The 24,394-nt window shown below is 39.4% G+C and overlaps 2 protein-coding genes across 4 annotated transcripts in view; both read right to left on the bottom strand.

The window, feature by feature from the left end:
- Positions 1 to 20,691, bottom strand: part of lrp6 (low density lipoprotein receptor-related protein 6) — a 53,172-nt gene extending 32,481 nt beyond the window's left edge. The window contains exons 1-2 of the mRNA XM_062064649.1: positions 20,386 to 20,691; positions 18,510 to 18,906 (exon numbers count right to left, since the gene is read on the bottom strand). Of these exons, the coding sequence (XP_061920633.1) occupies positions 18,510 to 18,906; positions 20,386 to 20,440 (452 nt within the window). The 5' untranslated portion in view covers positions 20,441 to 20,691. The remainder of the gene's footprint in view (positions 1 to 18,509; positions 18,907 to 20,385) is intronic.
- A 431-nt stretch (positions 20,692 to 21,122) lies between these two features.
- Positions 21,123 to 24,334, bottom strand: mansc1 (MANSC domain containing 1). 3 transcript variants are annotated; one of them, XM_062066780.1, is made up of 4 exons: positions 24,052 to 24,334; positions 23,020 to 23,288; positions 22,820 to 22,957; positions 21,123 to 22,742 (listed from the first exon to the last, which is right to left on the bottom strand). In XM_062066780.1, the coding sequence occupies exons 2-4, from the start codon at positions 23,243 to 23,245 to the stop codon at positions 21,820 to 21,822; spliced, it is 1,287 nt and encodes a 428-aa protein (XP_061922764.1). In that variant the 5' UTR covers positions 23,246 to 23,288; positions 24,052 to 24,334; the 3' UTR covers positions 21,123 to 21,819. The 3 variants fall into 3 exon arrangements, with proteins under 3 accessions (XP_061922764.1, XP_061922763.1, XP_061922765.1); XM_062066779.1 differs by having other exon boundaries at positions 23,020 to 23,285; XM_062066781.1 differs by lacking the exon at positions 24,052 to 24,334 and adding an exon at positions 23,475 to 23,949 and having other exon boundaries at positions 23,020 to 23,285.
- Between the last annotated feature and the right edge of the window lie 60 nt (positions 24,335 to 24,394).

The raw sequence follows: 24,394 nt of genomic DNA, 5'->3' as shown, positions 1-24,394 counted from the left end.
ACCGATTCTTTTTAAGAACTGGTTTTCAGTGTATGAATTGCTCGAAATTGCTTCCCATTTTTTTCAAATGATTCCCTTAACAATTCTTGCGGGTGGGAATGTCAGACAGCAACATGGCGCCCAGGTCACGGAAACACTCCAAAGTTTTGCTATATTTTACAAGAAAAGATTGCAACAGCACAATTTGTAATAATTTCAAGGCTGCTCTTTCATCAAAAGGAGGACATACAACACTATGCTGAAACATTTGAACATACAGCATGCTGTAACTATAAGTGAATGTCCTGTTTTCGAACCTCTCAGATCTCATCTCAGCAGCAGTAACGCTAGCACGTCATGTGAATACAACAGGTATTTACTCACCACTTATCATGTTAGCGCTATTATTTGTTGAATTGAAATGAATGCCTTCTCATGTAGATGATCATGCCGAGAGACAGATTCTGACTGGCTCCGAGGTAAGCAGTACTCGCTCTAGTTCATGTCTGCCGCTAGACGAATGTCACTGAGCAGTGACTAAGATTGTGGTCAAAAGCTTGCACCCCTTTTCCACAGTAGATGCTCCTTTTGTCAGTAGGTGAATGTTCAATTGTAGTCAAGAGAAAAGTTACATGTTTTCCTCCCCCCAGATTTTGACAGTCATTTTCATTATACAGGAGAAACTCAAAAAATTATACTATCTAAAAGTCCAATTCAACTTAAAATGTGAACCTAATATCCGATGTTTACTCATTACATGCTAAGTGAGATGTCGAGCCTTTATTTATTGTAATTTAATGATCATGGCTTACAGTTTTTTTTAAACCCCACATTTTCTGAGATTTTCAATAAAAAGATTTTAATAAACTCTAAGCCATAATCATGAAAATTATATTAAATACAAGCTTTATATACTGTATTTCTCTTTGTATGTAATGAGTTATCACGTTATTAAATGTTAAATTTTTGAGTAATTTCCACGTTTTATTTTGTTAAATTCTACAGAGTATTTATTTCTGATATATATTTTCAAAAAAAGTAATTGCCTCTTAAGACCTCACTGAAGGCTTTAAATAATAATAATAATAATGAATTGCATTTGTTACGCACTTTACATTTGTTAAAATCTCAAAGTGCTACAAAGTATTAAAAATAAAAATAGAAAGTAAGAATATATAATAAAAAATAAAAATAGAAATGAATCATGACACACACTAGATAAAACAGAAACATAGATAAAGTAGCAATAAGAGCCTGAAAGCACTGGATAAAAAAACAGATAAGCAAGCAGTGCATTTAAAAACAAGAAGGCAGAGAAATTAGATAAAAGCTGTGCTAAAAAGGTGGGTTTTTATTAGGTCATGTTACCTCTAAACTAAAAAAAATGTATGCTAATCAACTTTTTGTTGATTATTGATTCCCCAATGCATTGCAATTAGATCGTGGACTATGCTGAGTCAATGGACAAATGTCCAAATATTTTTTTTATGCATGTTCAAGTAATAGACGGTTCGTGGACAAGGGAGGAGGCGAACAAGCTAACCGTGGCACTAAGCTAGCTTAAACATAAAGTAGTGAAACAAGATAATAATAAATGCTTTGTACATTTCAACATACCGGTAAGTCTAACTGGAACCATATTGTATACAGTAATCAGCGAAGAAGAGGAAATTAGCCAGTATATCAGTGTTTCCCATATATTCATTTACTTGTAGCAGGCCGCCACAGGTGTGTTTTGGGGTTTTTGGTGTAGTTTAGAGGGTGTACAAGCAGAGAAAGAATTACAAGGGGAAAACAAAAATAACTGACACAGCAGTTTTAAGTCAACTAGAAGTTCTAGACATTGATTTTGATTATTTTTCAATTAATCATTTACTTGAATACTAACTAATTAAAGTAGTGATTGTGTATTACAATGTGCATGAACAAAAAGTATGAAAGAGGTGGTGACGACAGACAAAACAACACAAGAAAAAATATCCATTAATGACTTCAACTCCGCACGGCTGAAAAGCGTTACGTAATCTCTCTCTCTCGCACGCACGCACGCACAGACGCAGGCGCACACACACAAAAAAATATAGTTGTGCAACGACTGACTGACACATCTGTTGAAAGAATTGTGGATTCAATTTGGACAAGTTTATTAACCGGGACAAGGTGTGCGTGTGTTTAATCAGAACAGGAGCAACTAACAGCACAGCACTGACTGCACAATACGCACAATCATTCAGTATGCTTCCATGCACTAAACTAGTCTGAATTCTCAAATAATTTGGTTTCTTGTATTTTCACACCTACATTTGAAGTCCCAGTTTCCATGCTCTCTTTCTAAAGAGACTGTTGGCCATACGCTGTGTGCCTCTCGTACACTAGGGGCAATCGAGATCATTTCGGCTAGTTTTGCTACTGTATGTAAGAATGTAAATAGTGCTAGTAGCTTATTGGCTTAAAACATATTTGAAGCTAGCGGGGCTTCATAAACAGTATTTTCCAAACTGCAAAACAAATGTCCACTGTAGAGGACACTGCTGCTCAGAAAGTAAAAGTTGAAAGACACTAAACTGAACACTATTGTTTTACACTTGTAAAATGTTTACATTGTTACTTTAAAGACACTCAACTGTTAAGTTTTTTTCTAATATTTGCTTGAAACAGTGGATGTTCCTGCATTATTCTTTGCACTTAAAATACATAGTAGTGATAAGTATGAGTAGAACATTTTAGCATTATGTTTGTGTTCAATCACAGTAAGTGTGTTTATCCTAAACATTCCTACCATGTCATTTTACACACTGCATTTTGATTTTGATTTTATTTTCATTAAGGATCCCCATTAGCTGGTTTCCACAACAACCCACTAGTCTTCCTGGGGTCCACAAACTCAATACAATTACAAGTAAAAGCATATAATTATAACTACACAATACAGAAAAAAATAAAAGCATCAATAAGAAAACAAGCAAACAATTTACAGGCACAAAATAATAATTACCATATAAATATAACTACACAATACAAAACCAAACCAAAATCATCAACAAGCAAACTAATTTACAGACTCAGATAAAATATTACTTTCCTTTAAAAAACCTGTTTACTTTCAACGCCGGTGAGAATTCGAGGCAGGTTATTCCAGAAGATTTCCGCAAAGCATTCTTCCTGGGACGAGGGAGTACAATTGTACATTAATACCGCCTTAATACCGTGATAATATTGTAACATTAGATTGATATCGTTAAATCTAATAATACTAGTGATGCACCAAAAATGTGGCCATCGAAAGACTTTGACCACCGAAACAGGATGTTGTGATGACATAACCAAGATCAAGACGATTGGAGCGAAAACAGCATGTCTGCATTGTGGACATACGGTACATTAATACAGTATACCCAAGATACACACGGAAAGTGAGCTACAAAATGTGCAAATATTAAAAAGGACGGTGGAGCTCTTTCAAAGACAGAAATAGCGCCGGACGGCAGTGTCAGTGATAAGACTGAGGCACCGCCTGCGTGGCGACCTGTGTGGCAGAATCGCCCACATCTTGGCTCCGGCTCTTTCAGTCGTGGCACGCGCCCAGCCCTGCTTTGCACCCCAGCCCGACTGACCGAGCCCTTAAAGCCAATCCTTGTCCCGAAGTAACGGATCTGTGAAGGATCTGACTTTGGGGACTTCTCTGACCTGCCTTGTTCCAACATGCCAGAGGCTGTTCACCATAGAGACCTGCTGGAGGCATTGGCGATTGCTTTAAGACAGCAAGAGAAGCTCAGCTTCCTCTAAAATTTCAAAAAAAGTGGTCGACTATGTAATTTTGTATTTACATTTCCATCCATCCATCCATTTTCTACCGCTTGTCCCTTTCGGGGTCGCGGGGGGTGCTGGAGCCTATCTCCGCTGCATTCAGGCGGTAGGCGGGGTACACCCTAGACCAGTGGTTCTCAAATGGGGGTACGCGTAGCCCTGGGGGTACTTGAAGGTATGCCAAGGGGTACGTGAGATTTTTTAAAAATGTCTGTCAAAAAGAACTGTGAAAAGAAATGCAACAATGCAATATTCAGTGTTGACAGCTAGATTTTTTGTGGACATGTTCCATAAATATTGATGTTAAAGATTTATTTTTTTGTGAAGAACTGTTTAGAATTAAGTTAATGCATCCAGATGGATCTCTATTACAATCCCCAACGAGGGCACTTTAAGTTGATGATTACTTCTATGTGTAGAAATCTTTATTTATAATTGAATCACTTGTTTATTTTTCAACAAGTTTTTAGTTATTTTTATATCTTTTTTTCCCAAATAGTTCAAGAAAGATCACAACAAATGAGCAATATTTTGCACTGTTATATAATTTAATAAATCAGAAACTGATGACATAGTGCTGTATTTTACTTCTTTATCTCTTTTTCAACCAAAAATGCTGTGCTCTGATTAGGGGGTACTTGAATTAAAAAAATGTTCACAGGGGGTACATCACTGAAAAAAGGTTGAGAACCACTGCCCTAGACAAGTCACCACTTTATCGCAGAGCCAACGCCGATAGACAGACAACATTCAATTGAACAAATATTCGCTAGAATGCATTCAACTTTGTTCAGAATCAGCTACTTTCACATGACGCGACCTTCTTCTCATGCATCTTTATCGCGTCACATTGCATTAAACAATGTTGCAGCCGAGCGCCGATTGACTTAAATGGGGGAGCATTGAGTGGGTTGTTCTACTGTAGCAAATCTGGACAATCATTGGATAAATGCTCAGGTTTGTCCCGCCTAGTGACACTGGGCATCTCTGGAAGTGATTAAGAAGGGGGCTCGGCCTCGTGATTGAAAAGTGGGCTCGGCTGACCTGGATGCCGGACATCCGCATGATGATTGAATGATCTGTCTGAGGCTGAATCCCTTTTTGATTGATTGCAAAATTAGCAAATCGGCAATTTTAAAAATATATTGCAGCGCCACAGAATTGTAAAACTTTCATTCCGTTGTTCTGTGTCAATATGGAGAATTTCACAATCCTGTAAGTGACGCTTTCTTTCTTAAATCTGCCATCTTTTATCTGTAATTGGAGACTGCATGTGATTGGAGTAGCAGAAAATTAGCTTACCCTACTTGAAAAACCAGCAGTGATTACATTGCAAATTGTACAATAAGAATGTTGTACAATAAACGACCTGTGTTACATTGTACAATAAACAGCAATAATTGAAAAATACCAATTATTAATAACACAAATTTGTTTTTATAATATAATTTGTTTAGCCTTTAAAATGTAAGCATCTTCACTGATTATGCAAATTGTATGATGGTGTCATATTGACCCCAAGATGACCTCTGCCCCCACTACCAGAAGAACATTGGCAATCTGGGGGAAACCCTGGAGACTGGAGACATACAAAAAGATCGCTATTGTGGTGAACTGCGTGGACTGTTTACTGTTATTCCAACTACGCATTGATTTGTTTCTAATTGCTGATTGACATGTCAAAGATGATGTCCCAATTTTTGTACGTGGGCATTTAATTTTTATATCACTAAATGAAGAATGAAGTTGTGAATGATCTGAATGATAAAATTGATGCTTTCTTGAAGTCATGTGATCAACCACTATTACTGTTACAAAACATACACGTAATGTTTTATTTATTACGCTGTATTATCAAACAAAGCAATCAAAGTTTACTTACATAGACCTTAATCACAAATGTCTCAAATGCCACAACGACATCCTCGGCTCAGATCCCACATCAAGGAAAGAAAACCTCAACCAAATGGGAACAACGAGAAACCTTGGAACTAGGGCTGGGCGATATGGCCATTTATTAATATCTCGATATTTATAGGCCGTGTCACGATACACGATATATATCTCAATATTTTGCCTTAGTCTTGAATTAACACTTATTTTGGATATTTCTCATTGCCGAGAGATCAAACCACTCGTAAACGTTTTTTGTGTGTCTGTATGCGGAATAAAACTATGGAACAAACTGGACTTACAACAACAGCAATGCCAAACTATTAATCGATTTAAACTATTATACAAACATCGGGTCTGGTTCAAATATAGAGATGAGAGTCTTCAATTTGACCTGCTGTTGTACTCTGTCTCAAAGTGTTAACATGTGCTCAATGTTTCCTTAACATTATTGCTATGTTGTCGATTACCATTGTTGGTATTTTGTCTATTACCATTGTTGGTATATTCATTCTTCCTACATTGTTGATACAAATTGTTGATACAATGTAATAATTATTGTTACCTGTGGTAATGCCACTATGATACAACATTTGTATAATCCTTAAAAGTTAACAGTGAAACTCTATGTATTAATCACTGAATGGAGAACTGGGGGTGGGATTAAATAAATTATCTTCTTCCCACTCCCTTTCAGGCAAAACTGGACACTCATGCTTACATACTGTACATTACCTTTTGCATTATAGTAATTTATATTATTATGTATTGTCTACCCAGTACTTTTTTTAAATGTCATTGCCTGAAATAAATGAATTTTTTTTTTTTTTTTTAAATGAACACTTGATGCATATAATCACACCAGTATGATGATTCTGTGTCTACATTAAAACATTATTGTTCATACTGCATTAATATATGCTAGTTTTAAACTTTCATGCAGAGAGAGAAATCACAACTCAGTCAATTTACCAAAACTGTATTTATTAAACAGTTATTAAGCAGTGGCACACACATTCATGTCATTTCAAAACAGAAAGTGCAAGATTGTCAGAGACATTTTAAAACAAGCTATTAGTGCACTTTTGTGCATGATGTCACTAAGATGACTTATCAAAACAACACTAAAGTAAAGTGCACTTTTTGTACAGAACGCCACTACAATATTTGAAAACAAATAAAGTGCACTTTTGTGCATGATGTCACACAAGATATTTCAAAAACTGTAAAATAAAAATTAGCTGCATAATAGGAAATCAAATACTGTATGTCCTTTACTATGTGGTAGGTTCCTGCAGACGTTATCTCCTTCTGTTTTTGACTTTTTTTTTTATACGGTGTTGATCTGGAAATGGAAGACGCCAGCCTCAATTGGGTCAGTGCTGGTTGCTTTGGCATTTTGTTGTGTGTGGCACCGGCCGGAGATGTTGACATGCGGAGTTTCAAGCACTCATTCTCTAGCGGGTGACTTTTCAAATGATGGTACAAATTAGTAGTGCTTCTACTTTTTGTAGCAACGCTTATGCCGCATACTTTACATATTACAGTTGTCTGTTCAACATCTTCCCGCTTGAAGCCAAACCACCGCCAGACGATGCACCCCGTGCTGTTTTTCTTGGGAATTAATTCTTCTTCCTCCATTTGTTACCAGATTCGCATCTTCTCTCTCTCGTATTACCACTCGCACCGCTCCGCTTGCACCACCTGCCACAGCTAGCGTTACCCATGCCGCTACCTCTCTGCTCGGCCAGGGCGCATGACGTTGCACGCGCGACAGTATGTGACGTATGTAACAAGGTGCGCTTGTTTTAGCTCTCTGTCAGAAGGACAGACAAGAAAAGCCTGTAATGTAATGCCTGCAGCTAAAAGCAACTGCGTGAGAACATATACTCGAATACTCACGAAATAGTCATTTTCTACATCGCACAGAGACAAACCCCCGATATATCGAGTATATTCGATATATCGAGTATATTCGATACATCACCCAGCCCTAATTGGAACCTTGGAAGGGGCCGCATATGTGTATTACTTACATTCCTTAAGTTTTTGCGTAAAAATACGTCAGTTTAGGTTTTTCTCCACCAGTCTCTCCTCCGGCCGGGATGTGCTAGCGTCATGTCACGTATTAGGCTCAATTCGAACACCCATTCTTCCCCCTTGTTTTTGCCTTCACTCCTTAGTATTGCACGTTCACGTCAATCAAAAGCCATTTGAATTATCAGTCAGGTAGGGGGAAGGGCAAAGTACCTCCCTCTAACCGAAGTGAGCTCGCAGACCTCCCTACACCATCGAATGCGAGGAGAAAGATGGCAAACCAGAAACCCAGAACAGCGTACAAATGTAAGTAATTCATGATTTTCATAATAATGACACTTGTGGTTTTAGTCAGACATTAAACCTTTGCTACTGCACGTAAACATTGGCTTCAAACACAAATATACAATGAAACACATTTTACATACCGCAAGCTGATGCGCCCAAAACTAAACGGTCTTCTTAATAAAGACAGGCAAAATAAAATAAAAAGAGCACAAGCAAAGCTGAACATCGCGTGCGACAGCATCTTGAAAGTAAACAAACATCTGTCGCATCTGCCTTATGTCACTGCTGGCAAACGGCGAGAGTTGATGACATAGCGAGACTCGAGCGACGTCCGTATGCACAGGGGCGTATTTGCAATACTTCGCCATGGCACTAGATGCTAGAGCCAAGGGGGGCGATCAAGTAGAAGAGCCTTTGTCTCTTCTATGAGAACATTCTGACATTTAATAAACTGGTATGTTTTTATATCATAGAATTTAAAATATTGACTTATTTTCAGCTTCTACATCCTTATGCGGAGGGCATTTTGACATAGTTTTATTTTGGGGGGAAAAAAGGTAAAAATTAGGGCTGTCAAGTGATTAATTTTTAAAATCAGATTAATCACACTCTTGAACTCTGATTAATCACGATTAATCAAAGGTAATATTTGCCGGCATAAATCAAGTTTGCTTGAGAAAATCCTCCAATATTTGGATACAAATGCAATTTGGTAGTCAAAATGTCATTCAGGAAAAAAAAAAATTATGTTTTACTGAACTGGGGACGAAGTTGGTAGAGTGGCCGGGCCAGCAATCGGAGGGTTGCTGGTTACTGGGGTTCAATCCCCACCTTCTACCATCCTAGTCACGTCCGTTGTGTCCTTGGGCAAGACACTTCACCCTTGCTCCTGATGGCTGCTGGTTAGCGCCTTGCATGGCAGCTCCCGCCATCAGTGTGTGAATGGGTGGATGTGGAAATACTGTCAAAGCGCTTTGAGTACCTTGAAGGTAGAAAAGCGCTATACAAGTATAACCCATTTATCATTTATTTATTAACTGCAAGTAATTCATTTTCTCAAAACTTGGTGACAGTAAGTACAATATAGTGAGAATTAAGTGCACATTTTGAAAGTCTGCAATGATATAGCAAAATTGGTACAGATGTACAGTATATTAAATAGATAATGTAATAAAGACACTCATAAACAACTTTACCTAGTGCACCATTTACTCTTCCTTAGTTTATTTAACAAGTTTTTTAAACAAATGTAAGCCATTTTTCATTTTGTTGATGCAGTTGGATCGGATGTGACGTGTTGCGCTGTTATAGTGAAGCCGAAAGAGTGTGTGTGTGTGTGTTTGCAAAAAAAAAAAGTGGTTTCTATGTTCGAACATTAAATATATTATCATTGCAATGTATTCATTGAATATAAGTTGAAAAGGATTTGCATATCATTGTATCTGTGTTGGCCCTGCGATGAGGTGGCGACTGGTCCAGGGTGTGCACCGTCTTCCGCCCGTGTGCAGCTGAGATAGGCTACAGCACCCCCCACGACCCCGTAAGGGACAAGCGGTAGAAAATGAATGGATGGATGGATTCTGCTTCTATTTATGATATACACAACGTGCCAACTTCACTGGTTTTGTACATATATGCATACATATACACTAGGGCTGCAACTAACAACTAATTTGATAATCGATTAATCTGTTGATCATTACTTCGATTAATCGATTAATAATCGGATAAAAGAGACAAACTACATTTCTATCCTTTCCAGTAGTTTATTGGGAAAAAAAACAGCATACTGGCACCATACTTATTTTGATTATTGTTTCTCAGCTGTTTGTAAATGTTGCAGTTTATAAATACAGGTTTATATAAAAAAAATAAAATAAATTAAAATTAAAAAAATTAAAAGTAGCCTCTGCGCATGCGCATAGCATAGATCCATCGAACCAATTACTAAATTAATCACCAACTATTTTTATAATCGTTTTAATCGATTAGTTGTTGCAGCCCTAATATATACATACCGTATTTTTCGGATCATAAGTCGCAGTTTTTTTTCATAGTTTGGCCGTGGGTGCGACAAACTCCTGAGCGACTTATGTGTGAAATTATTAACACATTACCGTAAAATATCAAATAATATTATTTATCTCATTCGCGTAAGAGACGAAGCAAATGGCAGCAATCATCACACACACGTCAGCAATCGTCACTCACACGTCAACCAATAAGAATTTGGCGGGGGAGGGTCATGGCAGAAGTGCATTGTGGGTCATGGGATGCTAACTGCTGCTACATCCGTAGCTATTAAAATGGATTATTTCAACATTGGCGGTAACGTATAAAAACGGAGAAGGGCTGAACTAAATGGCACTGAAAAGGAAATCATATACTGCAAATTACAAGCCGGACGTAGTAAATATGCAGCAGAAAACGGCGATCGAGCAGCAGAATGAAAGGAAACGGCGCATACCAGAGGCAACACCGAGGAGAAAGATTTCATCGGATTTAGCGATCGGGAGTGACAGATTGTTTGGTAGGCAAGGCAAGGCAACTTTATTTGTATAGCGCTTTTCATACACAAGGCAGACTCAAAGTGCTTCACAGACAACAAAGTGAAATGAAAAAAAATAAAAGCAAAATTAAAATGCAGACAATAACAATAAATAATAATGATGGTAAACGTATAGCATGTTCTATATGTTATAGTTATTTGAATGACTCTTGCCATGATGTGTTAACATACCAGGCACGTTCTCAGTTGGTAATTAGTGCGTCATATGGCGTACACTTATTCAGCCTGTTGTTCACTATTCTTTATTTATTTTAAATTGCCTTTCAAATGTCTATTCTTGGTGTTGGATTTTATCAAATAAATGTCCCCCAAAAATGCGACTTGTATATGTTTTTTCCCTTCTTTATTGTGCATTTTTGGCCGGTACGACGTACACTCCGTCAATAATTGATAACCAATTTATTCACTGTCCATCCATCCATTTTCTACCGCTTGTAATGCAGACAGTTCTAAAATTTGACTGACTGCAACAATCCACCGCACCAAGACAAGAGATCTGACCAGCTCCTTTATTATAGGGCACTTATGTTCCAGTTTTGCACACATTTTTATTAATTTAATAATTGTAGGAATTAATTTAACTGTTTCTTTTTCCAAATGAATTGGGTTTTTTTAAAGTTGCAAGTGATAAACGCTTATTTAGTGAAACAAAAATAAATGTAAAACTGCATCTATATACTGTACATGTAAAAGATGCATCAATAATCGATTTTTAATTGAATCCTAGGTTCTGAATCGTAATCAAATTGTGAGGTGGACGTAGGGCTGGGCGATATGGCCTTTATTAAATATCTCGATATTTTTGGGCCATATCGCGATACACGATATATATTTCCATATTTTGCCTTAGCCTTGAATGAACACTTGATACATATAATCACAGCAGTATGATGATTCTATGTGTCTACATTAAAATATTCTTGTTCATACTGCATTAATATATGCTCATTTTAAACTTTCATGCAGAGAGGGAAATCACAACTAAGTCAATTGACCAACACTGTATTTATTAAACAGTTATTAAGCAGTGGCACAAACATTCATGTCATTTCCAAAACAGAAAGTGCAAAATTGTCAATCATTTTAAAACAAGCTATTAGTGCACTTTTGTGCATGATGTCTCTAAGATGACAAATCAAAACAACACTAAATTAAAATGCACTTTTTGTACAGAACGCCACTACAATAGTTTAAAACAAATAAAGTGCCCTTTTGTACATGAAGTCACACAAGATATTTCAATAAGTGTCAAATAAAAATTAGCTGCTTAATAGGAAATCAAATTGTGTACGTCCTTCGCTATTTGGTAGGTTCCTGCGGACGTTATCTCCGTCTGTTGTTGACTATTTTTTTCATACGGTGTTGATCTGTAAATGTTTGCCTCAGCATTTTGATGGTGTGGGCGTGTGGCACCGAACGGAGATGTAGACATGCGGAGTAAGCACTCTACATTTTCTAGCAGGTGACTTTTAAAATGATGCTACATATTAGCAGTAATGCTACTTTTTGTAGCAATGCTTTTTCCCCACACTTGACAAATTACGGTTGTCTGTTCGACATATTCCCACTTGAAGCCAAACCCGTGCTGTTTTTCTTGGGAATTAATTCTTCCTTCATTTGTTACCAATTTTCGCACCTTCTTTGTCTCGTATTACCACTCGCACCACAGCTAACTTTGGCCATGCTGCTACCTCTCTGCTGCGCGAGGGCGTATACGTATGTGACGTATGACGTGACAGTATGTGACGTGTGTAAGAAGGTGCGCTCGCTGTCTGTGAGAAGGACAGACAAGAAAGAGTGGGAAGAGCCTGCAGTGTAATGTCCGCAGCTAAAAGCAACTGCGTGAGAACGTATACTTGAATATCACGATATAGTCATTTTCTATATCGCAAAGACAAACCCGCGATATATCGAGTATATCGATATATCGCCTAGCCCTAAGTGGACGTGATTTTTATATATATTTTGGATATACCCGCAGACAGCAATCTACAAAACGTGCGAATATTAAGAGGACAGTAGGGGCTTTTAAGAAGAGAAAGTCCAACTAGAGTAACAGCGCGAAGCAAGTGTGACGTCATGCTCCCTGCCGCCCTCTTCTTTAGTCAGGGACATCGAGGGACAGAAGTAGAGTCTCTAAACACGAGTACATTTTATAACACCAGAATAACATGCTAGATTTGTTGCTAGTTGTTTTGAATTTTAAGTCATTAAAAGTCTGTAAACCCCTGAAAATTGTCAACAAAGTATATTGTACAAAATACAGCAACAATTGAAACTATGGCAAAACGATACAAAAAAAGATGTTAATATTAATTCATATAATACAAATTTGTTTTAAATGTATGTATACATTTTTTTTAAATCATCGTCATAGTAAATTATGCAAATTACTCTATGTCGTCATGGTGAACACGCCCATAACCACGCCCCCACTGTCACAGGTATCTTGGCAGTTTAGGGGAAACCATGTTTGCGTGCGCGTTTATATACCGTATTTTCTGCACTATAAGGGGCACCTAAAAACCTCCAATTTTCTCAAAAGCTGACAGTGCGCCTTATAATCTGGTGCGCCTTATATATGGACCAATATTGCGCCACAACAAACCTAAACTTAATTTTCATAAAGTTTAGGTCTCGCAACTACGGTAAGCAGCCGCCAACTTCTTTTTCCCCCGTAGAAGAAGCGCTTCTTCTTCTTCTTCTACGGTAAGCAGCCGCCAACTTCATTTTCCCCCGTAGAAGAAGAAGTTCTTCTTCTATGGTAAGCAGCCGCTGACTTCATTTTCCCCCGTAGAAGAAGAAGCGCTTCTTCTTCTACAGTAAGCAGCCGCCGACTTCATTTTCTCCCGTAGAAGAAGCGCTTCTAACCCAAAAATGGCTATTAAGAGACACGCTTACGACGCAGAGTTTAAACTTAAGATGATCAGTCATGCAGTAGAACACGGGAATAGAGCAGCAGCGAGATAATTTAACATAAACGAATCAATGGTGTTTGATTCAGACACTGAAGAAGAAGAATTTGAGGGATTCGTGGATGAGGAATAACTTCATAAAGTGAGCTTTACATGTTTATTTTGTGTGTTGTGTGAAATTAACGTTTGAGCAACGTTGAGTTATTGATATTGCGCTGCACTATTTCGAGTGTTACTATATTGTGATTGCACTAACGTTTGATTTACCGTAACAGTATCACTGTTTTTTACGTGTTTATTGAATCAGGGAAAAGTTCCCCTCCACTATGTGATATAAATGTTGCACTACATGTTATACCTTTCTGTTGTTAAAAGATAAACAAAACACCACGTCACTAACTTTACCTCGGGGAAAATAATAAAACAGCTGTTTATTCATTTTGGGAGTGAACAGAGATGTCAGAACGCTGGTTTTTAATCTATTAATAAAGTTTGACTAACCTATCTGACTGTTTTGTTGACATTCCCTTTAGCGCAGCTCCATCTAATGGATGCATAGGTGCGCCTTATAATCCGGTGCGCCTTATATATCAACCAAGTTTTGAAATATGCCATTCATTGAAGGTGCGCCTTATAATCCGGTGTGCCTTATAGTGCGGAAAATACGGTACATATAAAAACATACATTCAAAGACAAAACTGTCAGATTTGTGTTGTAAGTATAATATTATTAATCAGAAAATTTCCGCTTTTTCTCATTACATTAGAACTTTTGCTAATTTTTTCACATTTTCACGGTTGTTTTTTTTCGACAATAACCTGAGGGCCAACAAAACTCTTCTGTGGGCCGCAAATGGTCTCCCAGACCGGACTTTGGGCACCTTAGGAGTAAACAGTTTCCACCCAACGTCTTTTTTTGCTGCTTGTGATTGGCGTACCGATAACGCCTTCATGCCAGAGAAAACTGGTTTCTAATCGTATAATCTAAATGTGACAATCCATGTTCAGATTAAGGTGTCTCCATGTTTTGAAGAAATCTTATTTTTGATGAATTAGATCAATTTAGTGCAGGTAAACGTACTGAGTTTTGAAGGTAGAATGCTTTCCAAAATACAAACGTCATACCTCATGCATTCATCATCACCACTTTGCAGCAGGTCCAGGGGAGAAGCATCTTAAACACACACACACGAACAAACTGTGCCACTTCTAATCATGTCTTAGCAACAAAAGGCTAACTAACAACTACTTGAACATGTCATTTATCTAGCATTTCTATCAAGGGTGACTCCTGAAAAACCTGCTCAGCTTGTTGCTATGGTGACCACTTGTCTATGATGCCAGTGTGGTCCACTGGGCTACAATCTACCTGCGGCCTTGGGTTGCAGGGTGTGTGCTACATGAGGTTTAATTTGTATAATTGATGATTGCATAAAATAACAGGTAGCAAAACACAGACAAGTCCTATTTTAACATGTTAATGAGCGAGGATACTCACTAGAAATGACTGACCATCTGGGTTCCTATTAGATGGGAAAATAAACTTTTGTTGTGGACTTTGAAGTGTACACACAGTGCATTACTTTAGTGTGTGACTTACACAACGACAAGATCATGTTATTTTTCCGTTATCTAATGTTGTCTGTCTATGTGTGTTGGCCCTGCGATGAGGTGGCGACTTGTCCAGGGTGTACCCCGCCTACCGCCCGAATGCAGCTGAGATAGGCTCCAGGGACAAGCGGTAGAAAATGGATGGATAATGCAATAAACTCTGTATGAATTGAATATCAATATAACCAATGGCAAATGTACTTGCATACAGTAAGTGTCAATTACACTACAGTATTTGCAGTTTAGGCATAATAGCTAATTGATTTAGCAGTCAGATACTATTTACCAAATAAACAAAGCGGATACAAGATATGGTATATCAGAACATCAAGAAAACATCACATATTAGGGCTGCACGATTAATCGAAATCGTATCGACATTGAGGTTTTAATTAGTGTTGTAAATCAGTGGTCCCCAACCTTTTTGTAACTGCGGACCGGTCAACGCTTGAAAATTTGCCCCGCGGACCGGGGGGTGGGGTGGGGGGAATAAAAAAACAACAACATTTTTTTTGTCATTAAAAAATACAATCATGCGTGCTTACGGATTGTATCCCTGCAGACTGTATTGATCTATATTGATATATAATGTAGGAACCAGAAATATTAATAACAGAAAGAAACAACCCTTTTGTGCGAATGAGTGTAAATGGGGGAGGGAGGTTTTTTGGGTTGGTGCACTAATTGTAAGTGTATGTTGTGTTTTTTATGTTGATTTAATAAAAATAAAAATAAATTATTTAATTTTATTTATTTTTTTATTTCTTGTGCTGCCCGGTACCAATCGATCCACGCAGTGGTGGTTGGGGACCACTGCTGTAAATAACCGCAAGAGGCGGAAGCTTTTTTTTCTCCTCCGTCACAGGCGTTTAAGTGACAGCCATGTTCACCAATCAGAATTGAGCCTCGCGTTTGTTCGTCTGTCGCTTCAAACAGAAAGAAACATGACTTTCTTTGTGCATCGCTCTCATCACCTGAGCGCGTTTATTTAACAGTGGAATTAACTGAACAGAGTGACCCATCTTTTCAGTCATTAAAAATCTTTGTCTCGGCGGAGACGAAAGCGGGGCACCTCCGCCAAAACACTCACAGTAAAGAGAGCCTCACGGCCCCCCAGTCAGTAGTGCCGCAAAGTAACACAAATTAGGAGGAAAAAATTTAATTATAAAGCCAAATGTCCCGTTATGGGAATATTTTAGCTTCAAATCGGATGAGCAATATGAGCCCATTTACACGGACGAACGAGCATAATTGCAGTCTTGATCTCTTGCTAACAATAAGCAGAAAGACAACGTCCGACCTCTTTTTTTCCAACTGGGAAAAAACATACACTTTAAGATGTTCAATATCTATTTAGATTAATATTTTGCCCACATAAATTAGTCCATTTTATTTGTTGTATATTTATTTAGAATAACAAAGTTATTTAACTGCCAATAACAGTACAATGGTCAACAATTCTACAGTAATGAGAAATAAAAGTGTATATCCTCTTAAATGGTTATTTGCATTATTATTATTAATAGTATTTATTAAGATTACATTACATTATAAACACTGTATCATTGTATCTAATATTTATTCAATTAAAGAGCATGATGTAGCCAAAAGAGCTGAATCTGTCTGCATAAAGCGAAATATTTTTCAAGTAAATTATTGCATATTGAGACAAAAATATGTTAATCGACAGTCCAAAAGTAACATGTCTTCCTTCACTCGTTATTTTTGCAGTTTTATGCATTTTTGTGTATAAAATATAAAAATTGCAAATCCAACCGCAATCACAATTAAGTTTTTTCTCCAAGTAGAGCGGCCCTATCACATATGCTACAAAAAAGCCATTAATCCTATAAAGTAGGGACGCGTCGATCGATCGGCCCCCAATCAGCATCGGACGATTTTTGTGAAAGTATGTAGTACATTTGTCAATTAATGTCTTTCAATGCCGATCACCTCTGGCTGATACTTTATTCATTTTTGATCCCCCAGCTGAGAGAGTTGGCGAGCAGCTACACAGTGTGGATCCGCTCCCCTAAGTTAATAATCATCACCTCCATTGGAGCAAATGGACTAAATTTTTTTTTATCATAAGTAGCATTATCACTGGAGGATGAGGCTAAACATGTTACACATCAAGTAAAAGTAAGCCAGAATCAGACATGTTGATTGCTAAGCTAACATAAAACAACACAAGAAATAAGTACATTTTAAGAAGTGTAGATGGAACGACATTACAGCAGAAAGCAAGCAGCTATTAACAGGAAAATAAAGATGAACAAAACCCTAAGGATAACAACTGTAGTGCTCTGTTGATGTGCAGCAGCCTGGCTGATAAACTGTTGGTGTCAATTTCAAGGGTAGTATCAGTATATATTTTTCACCAAAATATATATTTTTTGTTCCTGTTCATTCATGGACACAGGAGAAATTAAAGGGCAAAAACTAAAGGATTTAAAAGAGTAGTATAGTAGTTTTTAATTGTGTTTATTGTGCACTATTGACTTTTGTTTTGATCAAACAGTTGTATGTTATAAAAAAAAAATAGGGAACTAGTTTAAATATAATGTTGATATTGTTACATTGTCAATAGCACTTATCATAAATATATATTTTTTAAACTACAGTTAATGTATGTGAACGGTATCGGCCATTCTTAATTATGGATGACCAGCGTAAAACCCTGACCAGAACATTCCTCATTCAAATAGATATGTTACAAAACTAACAGGTACAATGACTTCTGCACCAGTATAGAGCGTTGACTGTGACATTTACGCAAAACCGAAGGCAGAAACGACACTTTCAAAAGTACAACGTCTCCACAAGACACTAACTGCATAAATGTGCATACACATGGATAATTCTTAACAGGTAGTAACAAAGCAATTTGTAGCGGTCAACCACACATAAATTATGTATTTGAAAGACTGGTTGCACAACACACACACAGTTAAGAACAGCGCCACAACCTGTGTGTGTGTGTGTGCTAGCATGCCTTGAATAAAAACAGACAAATGTTAAGGTTCTCCCAGATGTCCATCAAGGCCATGGGTAATCAGGTAACAGCTGAAAGGAATCGTATTAGCTTTGTTATTAATGAAGACAAACATTGTAAGCTCATTTCCCTTTCCAGTTTACTCTCCACATTCCTGAGCCCAGATGATGGCTTTCACAGGACTAGTACTACGGACCTTGTAACCCGACCTTACGGTGCACTTTTTCACATCAACGGTTGACTTGAGTGTTTCAATGTGTTGATGGGGGTATCCGAAGAACGTGCATGCAAGTTAACAACGTTCTTCTGGCACCTTCTTGACTCGCACTGACATTAGCGTGCATGTGCAGTGACACTGTTGTAACCAAGCTTGCAGTCATCCTTTCATTTATGTAAGGATTGACGTGTCACTCACCCTCGTGCCGGGTCCAGGGCGATGGCTCTGGGCTGGTCCAGCTCCTGCCAGAACAGAACTTTCCTCAATGATCCATCCAGCTCGGACACCTCAATACGGTTAGTTTCCGAGTCGGTCCAGTAGAGTTTACTGCCCAGCCAGTCGCAGGCCAATCCATCTGGGGACGCCAGCCCGGGAACCACCGTCTGAATGACGCTGCTGCCCGACTGGTTGAAAACGGTGCGTTTGATGGCCTCCTCGCTCACGTCGCTCCAATAGATCAAACCCATAGAGTACACATAGTCCACGGCGGCGGCATCCTCCAGCCCCCCCACCACTACAGTGGCGTTGGCCTTGTCACGGGCCGCGTCCACCAGCCGCAGATCCCGCCGGTTGGCGTACAAGAGGAGCGGCACACCTGAAGGAAAACAATGTTTAATGTCATCTTCCACACCAAACTCATCCTAGCAACCTTCAATTGTTGAAATGCTTTGGTAAGATGTCAAATTAAATCAAATCACCCTCATTAACACATTACCGTAAAATATCAAATAATATTATTTAGCTCATTCACGTAAGAGACTAGACGTATAAGATTTCATGGGATTTAGAGATTAGGAGTGACAGATTGTTTGGTAAACGTATAGCATGTTCTATATGTTATAGTTATTTGAATGACTCTTACCATAATATGTTACGTTAACATACCAGGCACGTTCTCAGTTGATTATTTATGCGTCATATAACGTACACTTATTCAGCCTGTTGTTCACTATTCTTTATTTTAAATTGCCTTTCAAATGTCTATTCTTGGTGTTGGGTTTTATCAAATAAATTTCCCCAAAAATGCGACTTATACTCCAGTGCGACTTATATATGTTTTTTTCCTTCTTTATTATGCATTTTTGGCCGGTGCGACTTATACTCTGAAAAATATGGTACATACATATAGCATCATAGTGACAGCTAGTCTATTTATTTGGAGGTACGTCACACTTCAGAGTGAATACATGAACTGACTTTTACAACACTGACAAACATACTTGTTGACTATCTTGCACTTGCAATACACAAATTAGCAGTTAGCATAGCGTCCTGACATAGGACTTAAACGATGAACTTATGTAACAAGATGGATAAGATGAAATGTATAAGTAAAGTTAACATTGTCAAGTGTTATTATTCTTTTTGTATAAGTAAGTGTGAATAATGCCCTTTGACTTTTTATGCATCTGCACACACAATAATTGTGTCTTACCCTACTTTGTGTGCAGTAAATACCTCAATGTTGCACCTTTTTGATCACTGCTCATCTGCCTGCATGTTATCTTATTTTAAAGAGTATTCTGTCAAACATGTCATATTGTAAATTGTCATAATCTGTGGACACGGTATATCTTATAGTAATAGTTCTACATTTATGTTGATTTGTTTAGCATATCCAAATGCTGCTATAAATTGACATGGAATTCCGACCCAAGTTTCATTGAATATTATGTGCAATAACAATAAACTAATCTTCTACAGCGAGTTTTTTTTAACTCCAAGTGTGGTCTAAAGTCCACGGGGGTGTGCACAACTATTTAAAAAAAAAAAAAAGTTGGAGAAGAAGCAGCTTGTGGGACGAGCAGGAATATTTTCCAGTTATATTGGCTAAGACGAGCTATCTGTGGTTTAGCTAGTCGTGCTCCAGCTGCACTAGCCTAGCATTGCATAGCCTGGCTAAGCTAACGCTAGCTTGGCTCGGAACAAACTAGAGCCAGATCTGGGCCCTGGCCACAACAGAACGGCGAATATCACAGTCACGCCACTTGTGCGCACCACTCGGGAGAACGTTGACGCCAGTGTCCGCAATAAGTAGAGAAACGGTTCGGATAAAGCTTTGGGAGAAACTCACCTTGTACGAGAAAAGAAAAAGTAGAAAACAACAGCGTCCGCAACACGACACCCATCTTTCCCCCTTTTCCTGGCCCTGGAGCCGCTTCTTCTTTCAGCGCTCACTTCCCATTGCGCCCGCCGCTCTTCGTCGGCTTAAAATGTGCAGTTTAGCAACACGTTGCTCGGCCAGCAAAGTGTTTGTTTGTAGAATTATTGCACTTCCATGCTGGCTGGGAGGATTCCTGCTAAGTGCGTCGCTCCAACTCTCCAAGCTCACATTGTCCTGCTGCACCTCTGCCGTATCCCTCCGCTAACACCTCCTCCTCCTCCGCCGCCGCGCTATTGTCGGCCATTGAACTGGCAAATATAAATATGCAACACATTAACACCACACATCTTTCACGTTTAAATGTAGAATTAAAAGGGGAAAACCCATCCCGGATTGGAAGAATGAGACACTCGCTGCTCCAGAGGCAAAGGCAGTCACATTCCAAAGGGACTACTTTCTCTCCCAGTTTACAAACAGGAGATCCAAATGCCAACTTGCACTAACCATCTCGACTAACGTTACATTATTAACATTATTACATTTAACACTATCATTGCATTGCATATGTAAACATAATGTTTGGCAAATTAAGTTCTAATCAAAATTTTGTCGATGCAAATATTTAGTGAAATGAGAAGTTGCTGCAATAACTTGCTTTTTTCCACTTTAAAGTCAAATGTGTCCAAAGTGTAATTTGAAACAAACTGTTCCTGCAAAAATCACATTTTTAATCGTTACAAGAAAAAACATCAATTTCCAAACTTCTGCATAAGCGTCACTAGACAACAAAACCAAAGCAAATTTGGATTGAACGTAGTGAAAAAAATCAACAAAACACCAAAAATAACACAATAACAAAGTGTGATGCGGCCTGCTGCTGCCACCTAGCGGACAGAACACGCTGCAGCAGCTTCATATAAACAAGTAGCAAAATAGTGCACGGAAAAAAGTGCACGGCCAGTGTGCTTTAACTAGGAAAAGTGTCATTATTATCCTTAACGAACTATTAGTATTTGAAAAGATGCACGTTGCATTTCTGAAAATACACAAGATAGAATAGTTGATAGTAAATAATTCCTCCATCTTGAAAGTGTGAAGTACAAAGACATGCAGGTGACATGATGATTAAAGCCTTAATTAACTAAATCAATTCAAGCTATGATTAACTTAATTAAATTCAGTTAATAAAGTTGATCAAAGCTTTAATCAATTTAATTAAGTTGTTTAAAGTCTTAATTAAGAAGCTTCCTGAGTTTCACAGGACCTAAGTATTGCTGTTCACTCCTTCTGTCTTTGCAGTAGCATGGTGGAGACACCGCCTCATATTGATCTTTGATTGGGATGATGTCATGTATCAAAAAGGTGTGCAAAAGGTGGCCACACCCCTTTAGGCCCTGCAAAAGATTACACGTCGTAGTGCAAGTCGTTGAGCTCCAGTCTGGTGTAATGGCGTCTGTCGAACGACTCCATCGCCTTACGGCCACCAACTGCTAGCGCCAAAGATACCACGGCGATGGCTATGACCATAAACGCCACCACGCCGATTCTTAGCGCCCCTTGTGCCGCTGTTGGCGCTTTCCCCCGAGTGTTGCCCATGTTCTGGAGGGTGGGGACGTCAATGTGGGGTACGATGACCACGTTCTGACTCGTTCTGCCAGCATACGCTGACATCGTGCTCGATGTCGTGGGCGGAGCCACAGTCCTGCCGGGAAGGGGAGGAGTAGGTGTGGGAGGGGCCTTTGTAGTCAAAGCCATTGTGATGGGAGGACTTGTGGTTGATGTAGTAGTGGGAGCAGCCACAGTTGTAGTAGACCTGGTCATGGGAGGAGCCAAGATCAAAGTGGTAGTGGTGGAAGGAGCAAGAGTCGAGGTGGGAGGAGCCATGGTTGTAGAAGGTGGAGTTGTAGCAGCCATGGTTGTAGAACTTAAAGTAGGAGGAGCCAAAGAAGTGGTAGGAGGAGCCAAGCTGGTGGCAGAAACAGTGGTAGGAAGAGCAGTAGAAGTAGTAGGAGGAGTCAAAGTAGTAGCGAGCACCTCCTCGGACATCGTTGTGGAGTGCACCATCACAGCATGACCTTTTCCTTTTCTGGTTGTTTTATTTTGCTTCTTGCTCATCTTGTTTGGTCTTTTTGTGGGCGTGGCCTTTATTGCCAGTGTCGTGGTTGGCACGGCAGATGGAAAAGTGGGCGTGGCAGTGGCTTTGGGGGTAGGTGGCGTGGTGGAAGAGTGTGTTGTTGTGGTGGTGGTGGTGGTGGTAGGAGGCGGTGGAGCAGTGGTGGTGCTGGTTGTCATGGAAACAGGCCTGATGGTGGCTGGATGAATCATGCCTAAGAAGAAGCCATCACTTTAACACAACAACCGGATTAAAAATACCACAAAGCGTCAATGGCATCGATTTGACCACCTTTGTAGATGTCGTAGGTGCGAACACCTGACTGAGCCATCAGAGGACAGGCCTGCTCGGTGGGACAATGGAACAGGAAGCAGTTGTCTTCACCGCCGGTCTTGTTGCCGTTGAAGACGGCCATGTTGCACTTGGCACCTTTACAAACAGGAAGTGACGTCATAAAGGGACCGAGCGGCGCTGACGTCATATTAACTCACCTGGCTTGACCTGTTGAGAGCAGCAGGCCAGAACACAGTCCTGCTCCGAGTGGACCACGCGAGCATCCATGGCGGTACCAGTCGCGTTGAAGGCCAATCGGACATTGACAATGGCGTTCTGGTGCTGTCTGGAGAAACACGTGTCTGGTTCCGCCCGCAGAACCACAACCACGACCACGAACAGGCCAAGTGTCCTCACAAGGGGAGCATGCAGCGTCAGAGTCATGGTGGTAGAAAGTCCACTAAAGTTCTGGCAGGTCTTAGAACTGCTGACACAAAGACAGCGGTAGTGGCGTTAACATTGTTTGTTTGTAAGGAGCAGGTACTTGCAAGCTAGCACAAGTAGGTGTGTGGATCAGAAGAAGAAACAGAACCATGGAGTAAAAATAGAACATCTCGAAGGTTCTTTCCTTTTTCTTTTTTTTAGACCAAAGGGACCTGCAGGAAGAACTCACCACAACAAGCAGTCCTAGCTCCTTCTGAACCAAAAGGAACATTTCAGTCCAAAGTCCACAAAATAGGACTTTAGTCTGACATAAATAAACCTTATCTAACGAACAAGACCGGTTCTGATTGTCTTAATTACAGAGCTTAAATGGACCTTGTATCAGAACATCCATTCCAGTGACTTATCAATTAATGTTTGATGAATATGTGCCGCAACGCTATCTATGACACAATGTAAAATACAAATAAACATTATATATTGTAACGAAACTATTCAATGATAGGGCTAGTGCTAATGTAGCTAGCTTGCTTGTAGCTAAGAACTATACTTTTAAAAACATTAAAACGGGCTTTTTCGGTACCGGCATTGTTCCCGCAACGACAATTAAAAGCTACACAAAGGTTTGAATCAAGCCAGCATGACAACAAATGAACAATAGGACGATAAAATAGCTGCTCTGTCTTAACTGTTTAAAATTAAACGAGGGTTTTGGGCTCGTTAGCAAGTAAACGTAAACGGATCATGAACCGTCCAACATCGGTACCGCCCACTGGTAGCGGTTCTGGTTCTTACTCTAAACACACCTGCTGGTTCTTGAGGTATTCTTCACAGCGGTTCCACCCCGGGGAGCCGAGCAGCCTCCATCCCAAGCCCACTAACACTAACTGTCTGCCAGACGGAACCAGCTAGCTTTAACCCGCAAATGGCCTCGCAGGACGGGAATCGGAGAGGACGGCACCGAGCCCACCAGCAGCTGTTCGTCGGGGCGTCTGGATGAAGAAGCACCTTCCAAGCTGGCTGGTACCGACCAGCTGACCCATTTTAGTCTTTGTCCTCTGGGAGGGGGGAGGGAAACTGGAGGTATTCGTAAACGCGTGGGCCGGCCCACTTGTGCTCGAACTCAGGAACACGCACAAATGTATTTAG

Source organism: Entelurus aequoreus, linkage group LG12 (assembly GCF_033978785.1).
Source record: "Entelurus aequoreus isolate RoL-2023_Sb linkage group LG12, RoL_Eaeq_v1.1, whole genome shotgun sequence".
In the NCBI taxonomy this organism is placed as follows: Eukaryota; Metazoa; Chordata; class Actinopteri; order Syngnathiformes; family Syngnathidae; genus Entelurus; species Entelurus aequoreus.
Note: the sequence above shows the minus strand (reverse complement) of the source record. Positions and strands in the feature narration are given on the sequence as shown.